Source organism: Argentina anserina, chromosome 1, assembly GCF_933775445.1.
Source record: "Argentina anserina chromosome 1, drPotAnse1.1, whole genome shotgun sequence".
Taxonomy (NCBI): domain Eukaryota; kingdom Viridiplantae; phylum Streptophyta; class Magnoliopsida; order Rosales; family Rosaceae; genus Argentina; species Argentina anserina.
In genome coordinates this window covers 12757891-12777784 of record NC_065872.1, presented here as the reverse complement: position 1 = coordinate 12777784, position 19894 = coordinate 12757891, and the positions used below count along the sequence as shown (strand labels likewise).

Sequence of the window (19894 nt, the reverse complement as noted above, 5' to 3'; positions counted from 1 at the left end):
AAACCGAACCGAATTTAAAATTTAGGTTGGGTTATGAGTTTTGTTCAAAACCGAACCGTATTGACTCGTGTCCACCCTTAACCAGGATCATCATGTGTCTTTATACTGGGTGTTACTAAATGTATCCAAGAAGTATAAATTAGACTAGGCATGAAATTTTTTTAGTCATATTTCCAACTTTACCCCTATTTCTATCTCTACTGCCTTCAAACTAAGCATCAAATTATGCAACCAATCATTCTTCGTGATCAGACAAATCTGTTTGATAAATCTCCAACTGATGTTTTGTTCCTCCTTTTGTACAATTGGTGTGTAACAGTAGATTGTTTATAAATGTTTTAGAAGTATAGAACCCAGTAGCAATATAATTGGAAGTATAAGAAGGAATTCTCTCGATCTATGGATTAGTGATGCAACGAGGCTAACACGTTTCATCAATTTGAATTGTTGCACTTCCAGATGTCGGTCAATTCTGATTTTACCAATTAATAATATTGATGAATACTTCCTCCTGGGAATCAATTATATATGCCAATTTGCCATTGTTAAAATCTCAAAACCTTTCAAAATTAGCCAAATCATCAATTCCCGTAAAAAACAAGAATATGCAATTCAGAACATAAATTTATGTGCGAGGCCTTTGAGAAGATTAGAGAGTGCCCATCAAAATATTCATTGAATCGAATGACAATGAGCAATGAAAAAACTGGGCAGAAGATTTTTTTTTATTTCATGATTTGTTTTAAATAAGGGGTCGAATTGGAAAGCTAGAAACAAAATTCATGTTGTTGGGTTTATTTAGATATTTATTGGGTACATTTAGAATCACCCATTTATATTTGGTTCTTTTAATTAGAAGGTCACATTTGAACAAATCAAAGTATGAAGTTGAGATATTTAATTGCAATGCATAGTCGGACGGCGGTAGTTGATAGATGATATATTGAAGGCTGTCAGGCTGTGATTTCTGATGATATGATGAAAACTTGCACAGACCATCAAGGCTAATTAAGCTAGGACTTGCATGACTTGATAATTTAGATTTGGAATACATCACATATAAATGCTATGAGCCTAACAATTTAAATTGCAAGTCCATCAACATTGAAGTTCATCAATTAGAATTGGGACAGAAGGGAAGGGCCAAATAGGACTCGTCAACGGGACGGGCCTTAATAAATTTAAATAAGTGGCGGGCCGGGTCGGGTATTTTCAAAAATACGAAGATCCAAGTCCGCCCACCTAATGTGGGGCATTGCAGGCTTTTGCGAGCAGGGCCGGGCCGGGCCGGGCCTTGCGGGCTTTTACGGGCCGGGTCTTACGGGCTTGTATTAGAAAAACAATATAATACTCTAATTTAAGGGTTTGAAACAATAAAAGAATTGTTAGAAAACATTCTAAAACAAAAGTCACAAATAAATTCTAGTTTCGAAATATTATCGATCGACACCAATAGATGTGATCGATATATATATTTAGGGACCGTGTAAAAATTTCATCCAATTCGGACCTCGTTTAACCGTCGGAATTTTCGGTCAACAAAAAAAATAGGCGTTTTCACATAATAAAATCTCATTGACCGGGACTTTGCCAAATAGATTTCTTCAGTTCGACCGCGCACGATAGATAACAAAAATTAGGTGATTTCAAATATATAAACAAATTTCCACATTCGCATCTTGGTAATTGGTCCCCCCTTAGGGCATATTAGTGTTGTTTTTGGTTTACCGGAAATTCCGACGGTTAAATGAGGTCCGAATTGCATGAAATTTTAAAATAATCATTAAATATATATATATTGATCACATCGGATGGTATCGATCGATTCCGAGAAGTTTCTTTCATATAGTCGCTTCATAATGTGATAGTTTTATTATAAACCTAATATAAGGTTATAATACATTAGTGGAAACTTCGGCGATCGACAACTCAAATTCAAAATATGGTCGATCGACACCAGTATATGTGATCGGTATATATATTTAGGGAACCAGAAAAAATTTCGTACGTTTTGGACATGGTTTGACCGTTCGTACCAACGGTCAACTAAAAAAGAGGCGTTTTGACATATTTAAACCTCTTTGACCGGGGCTTTGCCAAATAGATTTCTTCAGTTCAACCGTGCACGATAGGTAACAAAAATTAGGTGATTTCAAATATGTAAACAAATTTCCACATTTGCATCTTGGTAATTGGTCCCCCCTTAGGGCATATTAGTGTTGTTTTTGGTTTACCGGAAATTCCAACGGTTAAACGAGGTCCAAATTGCATGAAATTTTAAAATGATCATTAAATATATATATTGATCACATCGGATGGTGTCGATTGATTTCGAGAAGTTTCCTTCATATAGTCGCTTCATAATGTGATTGTTTTATTATAAACCTAATATAAAGTTATAATACATTAGTGGACACTTTGGCGATCGACAACTCAAATTCAAAATATGATCGATCGACACCAGTAGATGTGATCGGTATATATATTTAGGGAATCCGTAAAAATTTCGTCCGTTTTGGACATGGTTTGACCGTCCGTACCAACGGTCAACTAAAAAAGAGGCGTTTTGACATATTTAAACCTCATTGACCGGGGCTTTGCCAAATAGATTTCTTCAGTTCGATTGCGCACGATAGGTAACAAAAATTAGGTGATTTCAAATATATAAACAAATTTCCACATTCGCATCTTGATAATTGGTCCCCCCCTTAGGGCATATTAGTGTTGTTTTTGGTTTACCGGAAATTCCGACGGTTAAATGAGGTCCGAATTGCATGAAATTTTAAAATGATCATTATATATATATATTGATCACGTTGGATGGTGTCGATCGATTCCGAGAAGTTTCCTTCATATAGTCGCTTCATAATGTGATAATTTTATTATAAACCTAATGTAAGGTTATAATACATTAGTGGACACTTCGGCGATCGACAACTCAAATTCAAAATATGGTCGATCGACACCAGTAGATGTGATTGGTATATATATTTAGGGAACCTGTAAAAAATTTGTTCGTTTTGGACATGGTTTGACCGTCCGTACCAACGGTCAACTAAAAAAGAGGCGTTTTGACATATTTAAACCTCATTGACCGGGGCTTTGCCAAATAGATTTCTTCAGTTCGATTGCGCACGATAGGTAACCAAAATTAGGTGATTTCATATATGTAAACGGCTTTCAGCATTCACATATTTGTAATAGGTCCTCCCTTAGGGCATAATAGTGGTGTTTTCGATTTACCAAAAATTCTAACGGTCAAACGAAGTCCGAATTAGATGAAATTTTTACAGGGTCACTAAATATATATACCAATCACATCGGCTGGTGTCGATCGATCCCGACAAGTTTATTTTATATAGTCGCTTCATAATGCGTTAGTTTTAATATAAACATAATATAAAGGGTATGATACATTAGTTGACGCTTCGGCGATCAATAACTCTAGTTCAAAATATGGTCGATCGACACTAGTAGATGTGATCGGTATATATATTTAGGGAACCCGTAAAAATTTCGTCCGTTTTGGATATTGTTTAACCGTCCGTACCTACGGTTAACAAAGAGAAAGGCGTTTTGACATATTAAAACCCTCTTTGATCGGGGCTTTGCCAAATTGGTTTTCTTGGTGCGACCACACACAATCGGTGACAAAAATTAGGTGATTTCAGATATGCAAACGACTTTTGGTGTTCGCATTTTGGTAATGGGTCTTCCCTTATGACATATTAGTGTTGTTTTCGGTTTACTGGAAATTCCGACGGTCAAACGAGTTCCGAATTGGATGAAATTTTTACAGGGTTACTAAATATATATACCGATCATATCTACTGGTGTCGATCGATCCCAAGAAGTTTCCTTAATATAGTTGTTTCATAATGCAATAGTTTTATTCTAAATCTAATAAAATATGTATGTATAATATTTTATTATTTGACGGGCTGTTACGGGCCGGGCCGGGTTTCACACATCTAATTTAAGCCTGGCCCTCTACCCACAGAAGCGGGCTTTGGCGGGCTTTCTCGCAGGCCGGGCTGGGTAAAAGCCCGTCGGACTTGCGGTCCTCCGCGGACTTTTCAGGTCCACGGGCTAAATGATTTGGCCTGCGGGTCTATTATTCATGTGGGTCCCACAACAATTTGAGGGTCTTAAGTTGAGAGTAGCATTTTGCTCCACTATTGCTAAATTAATTAACAACTTTGTCAATGTTTCGTAGCTATTCTCAAATATTGCTAAATGGTGGAGCAATATGCTACTCTAAGTTGTAACAAAAAAAGAAGTTATCACCAATAGTTATGCAAAATTTGTCAACTAGACTCGATTAACAACTATTATTTGACAGAAAAAACTTTCCAACTCAATATACAAATCCACATACTTTTCCAATTATGCCAAATTTGACATATCTCAAAGACGGCTTCGTCTGTCGATCACCGGACCTCCAAGAGCCAAGCAATGTTTTTTTAAACGGCGTCGTCTTCCGCCATTGGCCAACAGTACATCACACTCGCAGTCCCTCTCCACCCCTCCTCCCAATCCGACATCAACGAGATCGAACACCTAATTAACACCTCTGTCCAATTTGTCCCACTACCGTCCTCCCTGCCAAACTCCCCAGCCCCACCTCACGCGCCTCCATCCCTGTCTCCTCTTCCTCTTCCTCCAATCCAACCTCTCCCCTCTCCCCTCCAAACCCAATCTCATCCTCCATTCCTCCCCTCCCCTCCTCCCCTCCTCCCCCTCTACCACTGACGTAAACCAATTTGAAAATTGCGCATTCCTCTAACGTCTAAAGGTTTAATAGACATCTATGAGACCTAACTACAGAGATAACCGGCATGTCGACACGTCAACAAAAACACTTTTGAGCTCTGGGAGGTTCGGTGCATTCTAGAACGCCCAATGTCAATTATTATTTTTATTGTTCTTTCTATCTCTCTTTTTCTTTTTATTGTTTTCACAATTATATTTAGTTTTAATACTTATTTAATGTTTGTTTAAGTTTCAAATTTAACAGTTTATTGGAGATGAAATTAGTCAAATTTTTGAAAGTTAAATTTTGTCATGTTGTATGTCAAATTTTGAGTTTCACAAAAACATTTGACATTTCCGTTGGAAATGCTCCTATAAATAGATTATCAATGAATGAGTTTTTCATCAAGGAAGTAGGATCTAATAATAGTTTTGGTCTTTTAGGGTTAAACTGAGTGTTTGGAGGAGAAGATTTTTGAAAATATTGTTTAGGGTTTCGATAATTCAACGATTGTTAGTTTGTTACTTCGATTATGGCATTATCCTCATAAGCATTCGCTTCCAGCAATATTTATAGCGGAACTTGGTCGAGTGCCATGATTACTGCATGTTGTGGTATGTTATATGGAAGTCAATCATGAGTGGATTCTTAATCCCAATTCACCACTTATTGACCTCTTCTTTTTGACATCTTCTTTTGTACTTTGATCGTGATATGATCTGTCTGTGACCTTCTTGACCACAAGGTGATCCACGCAGAGCCAAATTTCATTGTGTAGTGATTCAATCGAAGCCCAAATCGACCTTCACGGGATTTGATCGAAGTCTAGTTTGACAGCGAGGTAATTCAATCGTAACTCAATTTGGTTGTAGATCCACTACAAATTTACCCCCAGATCGAACAAATTTTCCCAACTTGATCTCATCATTTTATGACAATCCAAAACTATCCTCATGATGTTGATCTGGTATCTAATTAGAGCAAAGTTCCAGATGATGTTGGTAAAGAAATGTATTGCACCGGTTAACCTCTGTACGGTGGGCTCTGTAGTGTACACGTGTTGAACAACTTCAAACTTACCGCTCTATCACCCCACTTCCTCTTCTCCCTTCTCATTTCCCCCAAAACCAAATCTCCGATCTCTCCCGACTTCTCCGACGACCCAAAATGGACTCACCCTCACCCGAATCCCTAACCACCACCACGGACGACCCCCTCACCTCCCACTTTTCCTCCCTCAACGACCTCTCCCACGAGCTCGCCTCCCTCCACAACCTCGCCACGCGCGGCTCCTGGCGCTCCATCCTCGACAAAGTCTCACGCGCCCGATCCCTCTCCCTCCTCTCCAACCCCCACGACCACCTCCTCTACTTCACCTACAACGTCCTCTCCCTCACCAAGCTCCGCCGCTTCTCCGACGCCGCCGCCGCCGAGCTCGACTCCCTCGACGACCTCAACTCCTCCCGCTACCGCTACGATTCCTACCCCGCCGCCTCGGCTCCATGGTCCCTTTCTCCCTCCGCTGGCTCCACGCGCTGATCCCGATCAAACTCGGCCGCCGGCAGGACGGCCTCGACCGGCTCTATGTTCTACTGGAGTTTGTAAAGAACAAGGTGAGGGATAAGAAGGAGAGTGCGATGAGTGTGGAGGTGTGGAAGAGGAGAGAGGTGTTTGTTATGAATGGGATCATAGGGATTCATTTGAATTCGAAGGAGCTAGCTGCTTGTTTGAGCTTGATCAAAGACTTGTTAAACAGGGATTACACTGATCCGGTTCTCGTGTCGAAGCTCGGCTACATTCAGATCCAAATGGGGGACTTGGATGGAGCGAAAACGTCGTTCAATGCGGTGCAGGGGCTGGTGGAGGAGAGGGAGGGGGGAGGTGGAGTTGAGATGAGGAATTTGGTGAGTAGGAACAAGGCATTGGTGTATATGGTGGGGAAGGACTATGTGTCGGCGGTGAGGGAGTATGAAGAGTGCATTGAGAGGGATGGAAGTGATGTCGTCGCAATTAATAACAAGGCGCTGTGTTTGATGTACTTGAGGGACTTGTCGGATTCGATCAAGGCGCTGGAGAGGGTGCCGACGGTGGCGCTGAACGAGACGCTTGTGGTGAATTTGTGTAGCATGTATGAGCTGGCGTATGTGAATCATGGGGATGTTAAGAGGACGCTTAGTAGCTGGATTGCGAGGGTTGCTCCGGATGATTTTGACTCGGCTTCCACGAGGATTTGATATCAGGTAGCTTCTTGCATTTCTAGTTTGGGATTTATGCATCTTTTTGAGTTGTGCATTGTTGAAGAAATGAGTGAGCATTTCGAGGTAGGACTGAGCTGACAAGTGTAATTTGGTGGGATGGAATCACCCACTTCTTTGGATGTCTTATGAATGTGGAAAATATTAATGATCGAGTATATTTTATTGGTTCATACATGCTATTTTGAACTTCTAATTCATCGTTACTTCAAATTTGAAACTTGAAATTGTTAGTTTAGATCCATAAATCTTCTGACAGCAATTTGATACTATGTTTGTTTTCTTACAATATTTGCTAACTTCGCTATAATTTTTTTTAGGATAAGTAATAAGTTGGTGAAGTTTTTCGGCAGTTTTAAAGAAACATAGTTTTCTGATGGGATTAATTGTTCGCTCAACTTGTTTTTTTAGTCTTAATATGGCCGCGTACTTATCTAGTATGTACTTCTCCTAGGAACAGAAAATTATGCCTACCATTCAACGTGGATAATATCTAAAGTGGGCTTAGACTTCAGAAATAGAATGGTGTTTGGAGATAGACGAGAGAGAGAGAGAGAGAGAGAGAGAGAGAGAGAGAGAGAGAGAGAGAGAGAGAGAACTTAGTTGGAAACGACATATCTAGGCACCAATTCTTCAAACACACTTAGTTTTCATTTGTTCTAAATTATGATCTCCTGCATAAGGGATATCTTCTGCACTGGTAGTTGTCAACTTCCACATAAACTTGTTTCTGAACAAACAACCTTATTCTGAGTAAAGAAAAGACAAATTATCTCTGTTACAGTAACTATTGGACCAATGCAGTTTAACATCACAGGCATTTCATTACTTGGTTATGGTGAAGGCTGCTGGTGGAGTTTGATTAAGGGGTAACCGTTGTTAAATGAATTGGAATTCTTCATAGGCTCACCACTAATGGGCATAGTGAAACAGAGGTAAAGTAGGAAAGAAGAACATAAGCTTTTTGTTTATTTATTTATTTGAAGTATGATACTCATAGAAGGGTTTTTTTTCCCTTGATTTTGTTGCTTGTTTTGTTATGAGCATTGTTTGCGAGCCCCGTGAATTATTATTATTATTATTTGCTCGGAAACAACTGACTCACTAACTGACAGCAATTGGCTCTGGTGAATTCTGATACAGAATTCAGCAGTTTTATTTATACAAAAAAAAAAAACAACCATAGCTTCTGTCCTAACAGTTCCAACCACTTGGGTTACTAATTGCATTAGTATAAATGTTATCCTTGCACCAGTCAACAATCTTGTCTTACGTTGCAAGATGAAATTTTGGACAAGTACCAGTTCACTCATATTTTACAGAAGTTGCTCAAGCGAGAATTATTGTATTACTAAATCCTAGACTAGTAAATAGTAACAACACATGGATTAGTTTTCTTTTGCATATAGCATATTACATATTAGCTTATAAATATGCGTGCGTATGTGCACTGAACACACCAATAGGCGCCATGGTTGAGCAGATGATCAACCCTGGTGTCAGAATCTAACATAAATCGTGTTGCCTTGTAACTCTAAACCATTTATTTTACAAGAAACTATCATATATCAGTTTCGTTCCCTTTATATTCTTGAAGTTTCAATTCATGGCACACCTTCCAGACCCTCTGACCCTGTAGTTTTGCAAAACTAAAGATTGCTGTCGTGCTAAATTGGAACTGCTAATTTTGACTAGCTTATTCATTCATATAGTCTTGCTCTTGTTGCTTCCTTGAAGTGTCAATTCATGGTACATCTGTCAGACCCCCCGACCCTGTAATCTTGCAAAACTAGAAATTTGCTGTTGCGCTAATTGGAATTGCTACATTTGACTAGCTCATTCTTTCATTTCAAATATCTGTACTCGGTTGACCATTTTCCTATTGCTAGGCTATAAAATGAAGGTTATTTTGTGTTGCTTCAGAATATAATGCAGAGGAGGTGTGCTATTCCATTCTGGCACGCTTATTCGGGTATATCCTGTTGTTAAGTGTAGTCCTTATGCTGGTTTATTACCAACCATAATGGTGCAATCTCTGACCAGTAATTGGCCAAAAGAACCTAGTAGGAACGGTGTCCTTAGTCTAAATATGTGTAGAATTATGTATCCTAGTTTAAATAGGGTTGTATCTTCCAACAATCCTAGTCTCAATAAGAGTAGGATCCATCGAGTGCAATGGTATTGTGCCTGTAGTCCTTTATAAACAATTAAACAGAGATCCCAGTATGAACCCTATTTAGCCACACAGCACCGGTTGGATTCCTCTAGATGATATCCTTTTTTTCAAGCATGTCCAATCTCAAACCAAATGTCGTCAATTTAGCATGTCTGGAGAAAGTGAGGCTTGCTAGTATGGAAGCTAAGACTCTACGATGTAATATTTGTAAAGAGAGGCTTGATCACTTCGAGGGTGTAGAAGAAGGTGATGAGCAGCAATTGGTGATTACTCGCTTGCCCTGCTCCTGCCATCATCTTTATCATGGAGATTGCATTGTCAAATATTCAGAGGAAAATCAGTTGTGTCCGTCGTGTTTGTCCCCAATGCCAACAATAGAGGAAGGGGTGGTGGCTCAAGCTGGTGAGCTATCAAAACCACTAGGGTGGAGGAGGCTGAATTGGCCTATGGTTCTCGCGGTGTCGGCTGGTGGTATATTAACTGCTATGGTGGCTTGCAGGTTGTGGAAGCAAATTAGATAAAAGATAGGTCAAGCTTATGTGATTTTCTTAAGGATGAAGCATTTAGACATGATCCCCTTGTAATCTGTATTCTTTAAGCCTAGAAAGTTTTGAGGAAAGTTATGTGATTTCGATAAAGATTTTTGTTCTTCTGTTTGAGGCGAAATAATGATCATGTATAGACAAAAGCAGCAGTTGTTTGCATAAATTGAATTTGACGGTTTCACTCTTTGCATTAGTCTCCATAATTAGGTAAAAGTTGAGCGGATAGGATCATACTGTGTATACATCTCATTGACAATTTCTCTTTGAATCGATTATTGAAAATTGATTGAATAGAGGAACAAGGCGTACTTTATCTGTTAAATCACCTGGTCTCCTACATAGTCTTCGCAATTAATGTATAGGATCACAATGTAACCAAGTTTGTTAGTTACATCGGGCTATATAACTAAGTTCAAGTTACTTACACTAAGATTTTTTTTCTGAGAGAAACAAGTGCAATTGTAGTATGTATGACATGCACCCCAGAAAACTCATGTGAACGTTATATGATCTTAACATTCTAGAAAGCCTCAATTTCATGTATGGTTTTTCTTCATGGTAAATGATTAGGACTCCTAACCAGTTATCACACATCTAAAGTTATTAGCTTTTATTGCTACCCATCCACTTCCACAAACGTAACCTAACCCTAAAGATTTCAATTTGCTTTGCTCTAATTTTCCCACCAACCCCCAAAATGGGCAAGCAGCGCCAACACTCGGCTATATACAACAACCACTTCACATTCACAGTGACACAATCCACCAACCCCTACCCTTCTCCCACCACCAACCCCCTATGGCCACCTCCATCCACTCCTCCTCCACCATCGCCCGCCGCCTCACCTTCTCAACAACAACCCGACTCTCCTCACCCGACCCGAAATCCCTATCCTTTCCTTCTCATTATTCCTTCACGGCTCTTCCTCTCAGAGCATCCAGAACGGTCATCAGAGCAGTCGCGGTTACCGGCACTGACCAAGCTATGGAGCTTGACATTTCGCTCAGCCCCAGAGTCAACTCCATCAAGCCGTCCAAGACGGTTGCAATCACCGACCAGGCCACGGCTCTCGTCCAGGCCGGCGTCCCCGTGATCCGGTTAGCCGCCGGCGAGCCCGATTTCGATACTCCTTCTGTTATTGCTGAGGTAATTTGCGTCGCCTTATTTCAAGTGTGTGTGAAAATTTACGGGTTTTGATTGGTGCGATTGATTTGAAGGCGGGGATCAATGCCATTCGAGAGGGGTGTACTAGGTACACACCAAATGCAGGGACTTTGGAGCTGCGGCAGGCGATTTGTCGTAAGCTACAAGGTTAGGAGGTCTTCAATTCTGCAATTTTTGTTGCGTATTTTGGGCGTGCGAGTAATTATTGAGGTTTGTGCAGAGGAGAATGGGATATCTTATTCCCCTGATCAGGTGTTGGTTAGTAATGGAGCCAAGCAGAGTATTGATCAAGCGGTACAGGCAGTTTGTGCTCCAGGAGATGAGGTTGATGCTTAAATTTAGCGTTTTCAGTCTTTTCTTTACTTGAAATTCGTAACTTTTTTCGGTGCAAAAAGAATCTAGCTGTTGGTTTGATGATGGAGTGTCTTTTTGTAGCTCGCATAGTCATATAGTATCTGTTGTCAATTGGTTGTATTGAATGCTTTGGCTCGTGCTTCTGCGAAAATATGTGATCACAGGTTATCATTCCGGCTCCATTTTGGGTGAGTTACCCGGAAATTGCAAGGAAGGCTGATGCAACTCCGGTGATTATTCCTACTAGCATCTCTGAGAATTTTCTCTTGGATCCCAAGGTTCTTGAGTCCAAGCTCACTGATAAATCAAGAGTGTTGATTCTTTGCTCTCCATCCAACCCGACAGGGTCTGTTTACCCCAAGAAATTGCTCGAGGAGATTGCTAAAATTGTAGCGAGGCATCCCAGGCTTCTGGTAAATTTACTCTACCTGTACTGAAAGACCTGCATTTTGATACCTCCTGTTTGACCTTTGAATATTGAATTCTAATTTGTGTTGTTCAGGTCCTGTCTGATGAAATTTATGAACACATAATTTACGCACCAGCAACTCACACGAGCTTTGCATCCTTGCCAGGCATGTGGGAGAGGACATTGACAGTCAATGGGTTTTCTAAGGTAGTTTTTACACTCAAAAGTGAATATTTTATTCAGATATACTGTAAAGACAAGAAAAAATTGTTAGGCCTGAACCTGAAGCTGACATATAGAAGGTGGTACTTTGTAGGCCTTTGCAATGACTGGTTGGCGGCTTGGATATATAGCTGGTCCTAAACACTTTATCTCAGCATGTAATAAGATCCAGAGTCAGGTATATTGAACTTCACTAATCCTGTATCCTCAGTATGTATATTGCTCTTCATATGAAATTGGTGTTTTCTTATAATTCTTCCCTAGAGAAACCACATTTCTCTGCATTATTAGCTTCTTCTGTTAGCAATTATTAGAATTTGGAATTTGCTGATAATTATGTTTTCGTGGGTAGTTATAAAGAGCCAACAAGTTAGGTAGGTTCTCGCTCTTCTTCTGTTGATTCTGTATTGTGAAATTGCTTACTGGTGAAAAACTGATAATGTCATAGCTATGTGAGAGGCAAAGTTTGATTTTAGTGTTATCTTTTCAGCAATTCAGAATATATGTTCCTTGATATCTAAACCCAATATTTATTCCTAGATTGAATTTAAAAACATTGATATGCTGATGAAAGATCGAGTTCACTCAAGCTGTTGAGAATTTTAAGTTTCTCCTAATCTGGATTTTGGCTGTTTATCTTTTCTGACGTCCAAAACTATAAAGAAGAGAGGTTTCTGGGCTTGCTTTTTATATTTTTTTGGTCTTTTTTTTTCACTTTTTATTGTTTTGGATATTTGAGATGAGTTTCAAGTGAATGCTATGTGGTTGATGTCAATTGACATATCATAAATAAAGATTATTTTCAAACTGAAATTAATATGCAAGTCCAGCATCCCAGATCAAAACTTGTTTTATCTTGTATCATGTATTAACATATAAGGGTAAGACGATGAGAAAAACATAGAATTAGGGAGGGAACCTACATGGATATTAAGGAATTAGCAGTTACCTGAGGTCAACATTTGAACAAGTATGGCAGGGAAGTTTCGTGATTTTCAATTACTTCGCATTTAAGTATGTAAATGTAGTGCATTGTGTTCATATACAGCTAATCCCTGTGCAACATGTCACAGTCCACCTCAGGTGCTAGTAGCATAGCACAGAAAGCAGGAGTTGCAGCCTTGGGTCTTGGCTATGCTGGTGGAGAGGCAGTTTCTGTCATGGTGAAAGCATTCCGGGAGCGACGGGATTTCTTGGTGAAAAGCTTCGGTGAACTTGCTGGTGTCAAGATTTCAGAACCCATGGTGCTTGCTCGGGTTTCTTCTTTTTACTTTGTTATTTTCTTTGCCCCTTTTGGCAAAAATTAGTTTTTTTACGGGATCCAAATTCTGTCTTCTCTTGACTCTTGACTTTTTGCCCCTTTCTACAAATTTTCAGGGAGCTTTCTATCTCTTCCTCGATGTCAGCTGCTATTATGGAACAGAGGCTGATGGGTTTGGTAAAATAGAGAATTCAGAGTCCCTATGCAAATACCTGCTCGACAAGGGTCAGGTATGTGTAATGCACTACTACTTTTTAATTTTTGTTTTTTTTTTCCAGAAAAGCAATATTTCTACAGTCCTACTGGTGCCCATAGTTTGTGTATCTCTTGATGATTCCCTACAATGCTAATGATGAAGTGGATGGCATATCGAGTTATTCGGTTTTCTCACAGGTTTTTTTTCTGTTATTGATTTACAGGTCGCACTAGTGCCAGGGGATGCGTTCGGAGATGACACCTGCATACGAATCTCCTATGCAGCATCTCTCCAAACTCTACAGGCAGCTGTGGAAAGAATCAAGAAGTCACTCATTGTGTTGAAGCCTGCTGCCCGTAGTTGATCTAAACAAAATGTCACTGGTATGTTGCCATTGCTCAATTTGCGACTCCAAATTCTGTATTCTAGCATTTGTTTTTGATTTTGTCCTTAGTCAAATATCAAGACATCCATAATAACGATTCCAGTCCTGTTTCATTAGTTATTCATGTAAATAAAGGTGTGTACATTTTGTTAAAATCTGAATTTTGGACTCCTATCCATTCTGTGGAATATGGGTGTTGTAGAATCCCATTAAGGGCAACATCATTGTTATGGACTTATGGTTATCATATTTATTTAAAAGTTGAAAGTTGTAACCATGAAATAAGTTTTAGAAGAGCCCTCTGTATTGTAGGATCAGTATTCGTACTTGACGGTTAATTATTTGTATTAGGTTTAGTATACTGTGAAGTTGCAAATTGTTCTTACATTCCTAGTCACATACGCCGTCTTGTCGAAGAAGTAAATCAATGAATGAACGTGAAAGGCTTGGTCTGACTGAGGAGAGGGGCGTCATGTTTATTTGCATTTTTATAATTATTTGACATTTTTACTTGGACAAATTTAAGATTAATTCAATGAAAAAAATCCACCATCAATATTTGAACTCTGGTGTCAAGGTCAATGTGATACTAGACTTATAAAACTACCATTGTGGTACTCAAACTCAATTATTTGCTATCAACGAGGGGCCGGAGGCAATTTTCCGGCACGGAGCCGTTAGTTTGCTCACGTGCCCATTAAAAAAAGGACAGCAACGACTTTTCTCTATTTTTGGTTTTAATTACAAAATCTCCAAGTATCTATCTCCACCATTCAATCAGAAATCCGCCCGAAAACTTCCACCGCCAATATGTGAGGTGCTCGCAGACCCAAGCTGTCGATGAACCCACGCCCTCCACGCCATCAACTCCATTCGAACACTTTCGCCACCGCGACTCTGATGCCAGCTTTGCTAGCAACTGCCCCTTTTCCATCGGAATTGGCGGCGGCTCCATCTCCAACATCGACCTCTACAAACACCGCTCCTACCAGCAGTCCACCCTCTCCGCCATAAACTCGTACCTCTCCGCTCACTTTGTCCAAGCCTTCCTCAAATCCCACATCCCTTCAGGCTGAGAGATCACCGAAGCTCTCCGGTTCCTCGTCTCCCGCCTTGATTGGTCGTTGCCGAAGCTCGAGGACGACTTCCCTATCATCCTCAAATCCCTAAAATGCCCTTTCAACCTCAACAAGTGCATGATCCATAACCCTACCGTGAACTCGCATCAGTGGTTGAATCTCCTCGCTGTCTTCTAATGGTTGTTCCAACTCGTTCGCTACAACGACCACCTTGATGAGAATTCCAAGGTGTTTCTCAGTTCCAACCCGGTGGAACAGTACACATTGCAAAGCTACCTGCATTACATAAGGGGACAGGACGACGAGACCGAAGAGGTGGATATGGAGTTTGTTGGGGAAGTTCGAGAGGCAGCGCGACAAGGCGGAGGAGGAGGTGAAGGCGCTGAAGGAGCACGCAGTGGAGCTAGAGGCGAAAGTGGAGGCATTGAGGTTGGAGAGGGAGAGGAGCATGTTAGAAGAGGACATGAGGAGAAATTCGGATTGGTACTGTTCATGGGCACTGTTCACCACGAAAAAAATCCAGAATTCTCTCCCCGAGCGGCCGACTTTTGGCCGCCGGATCTCCGCCTTCCGGCCACCATAGAGCGGCGCACCAGTCACGTTCGAAAGCTTGTTGCGTCCCCTATCGATTGGTGGCATTACCACCCGCCATTTCGCCGCCGTTTAGGAGTGGTGAAGCCCAGAAGTTCCCCTGAAAATGCATATTTCGCAGAATTTCAACTTGTCGGATCTCCCTCCTCCGGCAACCAATCGGTGAGATTCTTGTCCCATTTTGAAGGTCTTTTTCCATACTACAAACCCTCCAAAAAATTTAACCCAAATCCTTGTGTGCTAGGAGAATCGAAGAAAAGAAATCCTAGGTTTTAAATTGGGGTTTTTCGGTTTGTGTTAAACTGAAGTGTTTAAGCTTAGAATTGGATTTTGTAGTTAATTAGAAAGTTGTTAAGAATGTCATTTAGATTGTGGTGCTATGGTGGTCAGGAAACAGTGGCGCCACATGAACAGTTACTGTGAACAAGGTTCATGAACAGTAATTGTGAACAGGTTCTGTGAAACAGTAACCCGAACAATGTTTAGTAAACAGTAAAACATGAACAATGTTTTGTGAACAATGTTTTATGAACATCATTTAGCTGTATAGAAATCGTTACTTGATATTTTACGTATCGTTTTCTAAGTATTTTATCATGCTATTAGATGACCGACGAAACGAGTGAGGGAATCATTTTCGGTGTCGTGGAAGTTGCACGCGGGAAATAAGGTGAGTAAACCTCACAATGATCATCATGATCGAATTAGTGTTATCATTATTGAATTTAGTTTGAGTTCTTACCATAGTCGTTGCATCACTAGTTATAAATTATTAAAAAAAATATATGTTTTGGTTTAAATTCGTGAACTTGATCGTCTATGGTTCATGTGTAAGTGAAATGCTATTTTAATAAATGATTTTGAAAAGGTTTTAGTGATTATGGACTATGATGAATGTTAGTAAATCTCACTATGACAAGTCTACCCTTGGCGGTGACTCCTAGTTACGTTTATTTTTGGTAAAAGATCAAACTAGGAGATGTATATGATATAATGGGTTGTGTATGTGTATAAAATGGTAATTACGATACATATATATGGGTTGCTATATTATATACTGTCACGTTTTTATTTCCAAATGAATTATACTGTGGCAACTATATTTTTTTTATTTAAGCAAGAGTCGCTTTGTTGTAGTATAATAACATGAGTAGATTGTTATTGTACGTGGTTTTAACATTGAGTCTTGTTAAAACGTTTTCTGTCTTCGGACATGTTTTTTTTGTGGTCGGACGTGTTTTCTGTCTTCGGACGTGTTGGCAGTATCGGAACCAAGCCTTGGCCGGGTGACAGTTACGATTTAGTTAGAGCTCTAGTCTGTTTGCCGATGTACTGCATGAGGGGTAACATATAGGTTGTCTGGGTCTCATGAGTACCCATATTGTTTTTAGTGACATTGGGTACATATGGGCTGCCCAGTGTCTGTCGGTGTACTGCATGAGGGGCAACATATGAGTACCTGGATCTCATGAGTAGCCATGTTTTACATGATATTAGGTAACCATATGGGTTGTCCAGTGCCTGTCGGTGTACTGCATGAGGGGTAACAAATGAGTTGCCTGAGTCTCATGAGTACCCATGTGTTTAAATGATTTTGGGTAACAGATGGGTTGCCCAGTGTCACATGAGTACGTTTGTCTTTAAGTGTTATTTGACATATTTCCTTTGTATGCGGTGTATGTTTACTGTTGGTTTACTCATACGGGCTGAAAAGCTTACCGGGATTGTAAACACAAACCCGGTGCACCAATTCGATGGTGTATGAGATAGTTCTGCAGGTGGGGATTAGAAGATTCGGAGGGTTTACCCTGAAGATTTCTTTCTTATGTTTGTGGTGAGAATTGAGTGAATTTTACATTTCCATTGGTTATAATACTGAAGTATAAACTGATTATGTACTATTCAAGTCGACTGAGTCATGCTGTGGACTCAGTTTCGATACACTGTTATGATAAGATGATTTCAATATATTTGAGATTGTTTTAGAGTTTTCATGGCTTCGAATTCAAATTTTTATCATTCGAATTTCGGGGCTGTGACATAATGAGTTTAGGTACCACAGTGGTAGTTTTATAAGTGTGGGTACTACATTGACCGACGGTGAATCTGTTTTTAATTCAATACGAGGGTAGCTGAGCTCGAACTTGTTTTTTTTTTTGAGAGAAGCTCGAACTTGTTAATAAACCTACAACCCTAGCTTGATCACATTGGTTTTCACTTTCCCCTGGCGTGGCTCGACAGACTCATTTACAATTTTAATTAACCCACATTAGTTAATCCACATTATCTATTCCGCTTAACACTTGCAATATTCTGCGGAATATTGCATCCAATTGCATCCGTCAACTGGTACTTATCTGGTTTGATAAACAGAACGAAAATGTTGGTTTGACAAATTGTTGTTTAAGATACGAAACCATGGACTTGTATGAAGTAAATCTGCATCTAGCCAAGAAGCAAGTTTTCGAGGAATCATTTGAAAAGGCTTGTTAAGTTTCCATTCATCAATAGGAGGTCAGAAAGGAGGTAGATCTCCTCTGGAGAAGGGAAAAAGAGGAGAGAAAGGAAGGAGAGAAAGCATGTTCATGATATAAGGGAACAAAGCATGTTCATGATATAAGGGAACATGTTCCAACGTAATTGATTCGCGTGTTCTAACATATTCAGCTACATATTCTTCAAAACCTCTCAGAAAGTTAAGGTTCCCAAAAAGCAAAGGAGAATTAGAAAGAGGAACAGTCATTCCTGTCCACCTGGAAGTGCTTTCTCTATGACATCTTCAACAAGCTAAGCACTAAAGGACTCCTCAAGCAAAAGCCAAAGCCTAAAAACCTGACTTAAATTACAAGTCAATCAAATCTCAAATAGGAGGAGTTCCCTTTCTTCTTCTCTATCCTTTCTCCTTTTCCCATCTTCCTCAACTGTTTATATAACCTGCAACTATAATGGATATGAAAATTACCAAAATCCTAACAAATCCAATTGAAGTAATAGCCAGAAATAACCCAAAATGGACAACCCTTCTACATCTTCACCATGCAGAGAAAGCACATCAACAGAGATTGTGTTCTTTGACATAGAAACAAATGTACCCAATAGAGTTGGACAAAGGTTCTGGGTATTAGAATTTGGAGCAATTGTTGTTTGCCCTCAGAAGCTTGTTGAGCTAGACAGCTATAGCACCCTTATTAGGCCAGCAGACTTGTCTGCTGTACCCTCAAGGTCTGGTCGAAGCGACGGAATCACTAAGGATGTTGTTGCAAATGCACCCTTGTTTGAGCAAGTTGCAGACAAGATATTCAGCATTTTAGATGGCAGAATTTGGGCAGGTCATAACATCCAAAGGTTTGATTGTGCTCGCATTAAGGAGGCGTTTTCGGACATTGGCAAGCCTGCACCTACGCCTGTTGGGATGATAGACTCTTTAGGGGTATTGACTGAGAAGTTTGGCAGAAGAGCTGGCAATATGAAGGTATGTCACAAGAAAAGTTTGAACTATATATTGGTGCTTTGAGATTTATACTCACATTTTGTTATATGTTTCCCCTGCAAGAAGGTTGTAGACTAATATTAACTTGATCTGTATATATTCAGATGTCATCATTGGCAACTTACTTCAAGCTTGGGCAGCAAAAGCACAGGTGAGGAGGAATCACATTTGCTTGATATAAAAAAATTATTTTTATCTAAATACTCCAATGCGATATCAGATTTAGAGATGTGTACAATATTCATTATTGATGTTTATTAATGAAACAGGAGCCTTGAAGATGTTAGGATGAACCTGGAGGTCCTCAAGAATTGTGCAACTGTGCTGTTTCTGGTACTTTCATTGGAACTTATATTATCATTTTTCTTTTATGAGTAAGTGAAAATTAAGTTTCTCTCTCTGATATTTACTAGGAATCAAGCCTTCCTAGCGTGTTAAATGGCAACTGGCATAGTTCTCCAACAGTTACAACTAGGAGTAGAAGTAATGGAAAATTGGCATGCCGAGATGAAACAACAAGCCGAAAATCTCCCCCAACAACTGCTTCCATTGGATATCAAAGAGCAGTTCCGTATGCACCAAGGGGGAGTTTGGAAAAGGTTATTACATCCTCTGCTCAAGTAATTAACCAGCTGTGTTAATCTACATCAGAATTAATTTAGAAGACAATGTAGTAACTTAGACCGAGTATGTCTGACTGTGGCTAGACAGTTGATAATATGCATTTATTTTTAAAACAGGTGACAGAGAGGGTAAAGAATCTAGTGTGTAGAGCACAAGGAAACCAGCCCCTCAGTAACATATTGAAGCATTCTACGTCACTACTCCGGTGATTAACTGACGATTTACAAAGCAAAGGATGGAGAGAAGCTAATGATGATTACCTAACCAATGGACATCAATACATGCATGTGCAGGTAGATGCCTAGTCAAAATTGTTTACACTAGGGGTCTGGGGAATTTGCTGTTGATAATCTTCGAGTAAATTTATTGATTTGTTGTCCATTTAATTGA

General features: G+C 39.8%; 3 protein-coding genes across 3 annotated transcripts; all 3 read left to right on the top strand.

Annotated features, from left to right (window-relative positions):
- Positions 1-5841: 5841 nt before the first annotated feature.
- On the top strand, positions 5842-7190 carry LOC126795845 (uncharacterized). Its single transcript, XM_050522587.1, is given in 2 exon segments — positions 5842-6239; positions 6242-7190. Coding segments are annotated over 2 exon segments (1065 nt in total). The 5' UTR covers positions 5842-5920; the 3' UTR covers positions 6988-7190.
- A 3282-nt stretch (positions 7191-10472) lies between these two features.
- On the top strand, positions 10473-13860 carry LOC126795834 (bifunctional aspartate aminotransferase and glutamate/aspartate-prephenate aminotransferase). The gene is made up of 9 exons (XM_050522582.1): positions 10473-10875; positions 10947-11040; positions 11114-11217; positions 11412-11660; positions 11750-11863; positions 11973-12056; positions 12952-13122; positions 13256-13369; positions 13559-13860. Exons 1-9 carry the CDS (start codon positions 10528-10530, stop codon positions 13697-13699), a joined length of 1419 nt encoding a protein of 472 aa, XP_050378539.1. The 5' UTR covers positions 10473-10527; the 3' UTR covers positions 13700-13860.
- Positions 13861-17988: 4128 nt separating this feature from the next.
- Positions 17989-19857, top strand: LOC126795854 (protein NEN4). The gene is made up of 5 exons (XM_050522594.1): positions 17989-18862; positions 18985-19031; positions 19150-19213; positions 19294-19479; positions 19621-19857. Exons 1-5 carry the CDS (start codon positions 18401-18403, stop codon positions 19711-19713), a joined length of 852 nt encoding a protein of 283 aa, XP_050378551.1. The 5' UTR covers positions 17989-18400; the 3' UTR covers positions 19714-19857.
- Positions 19858-19894: the final 37 nt, after the last annotated feature.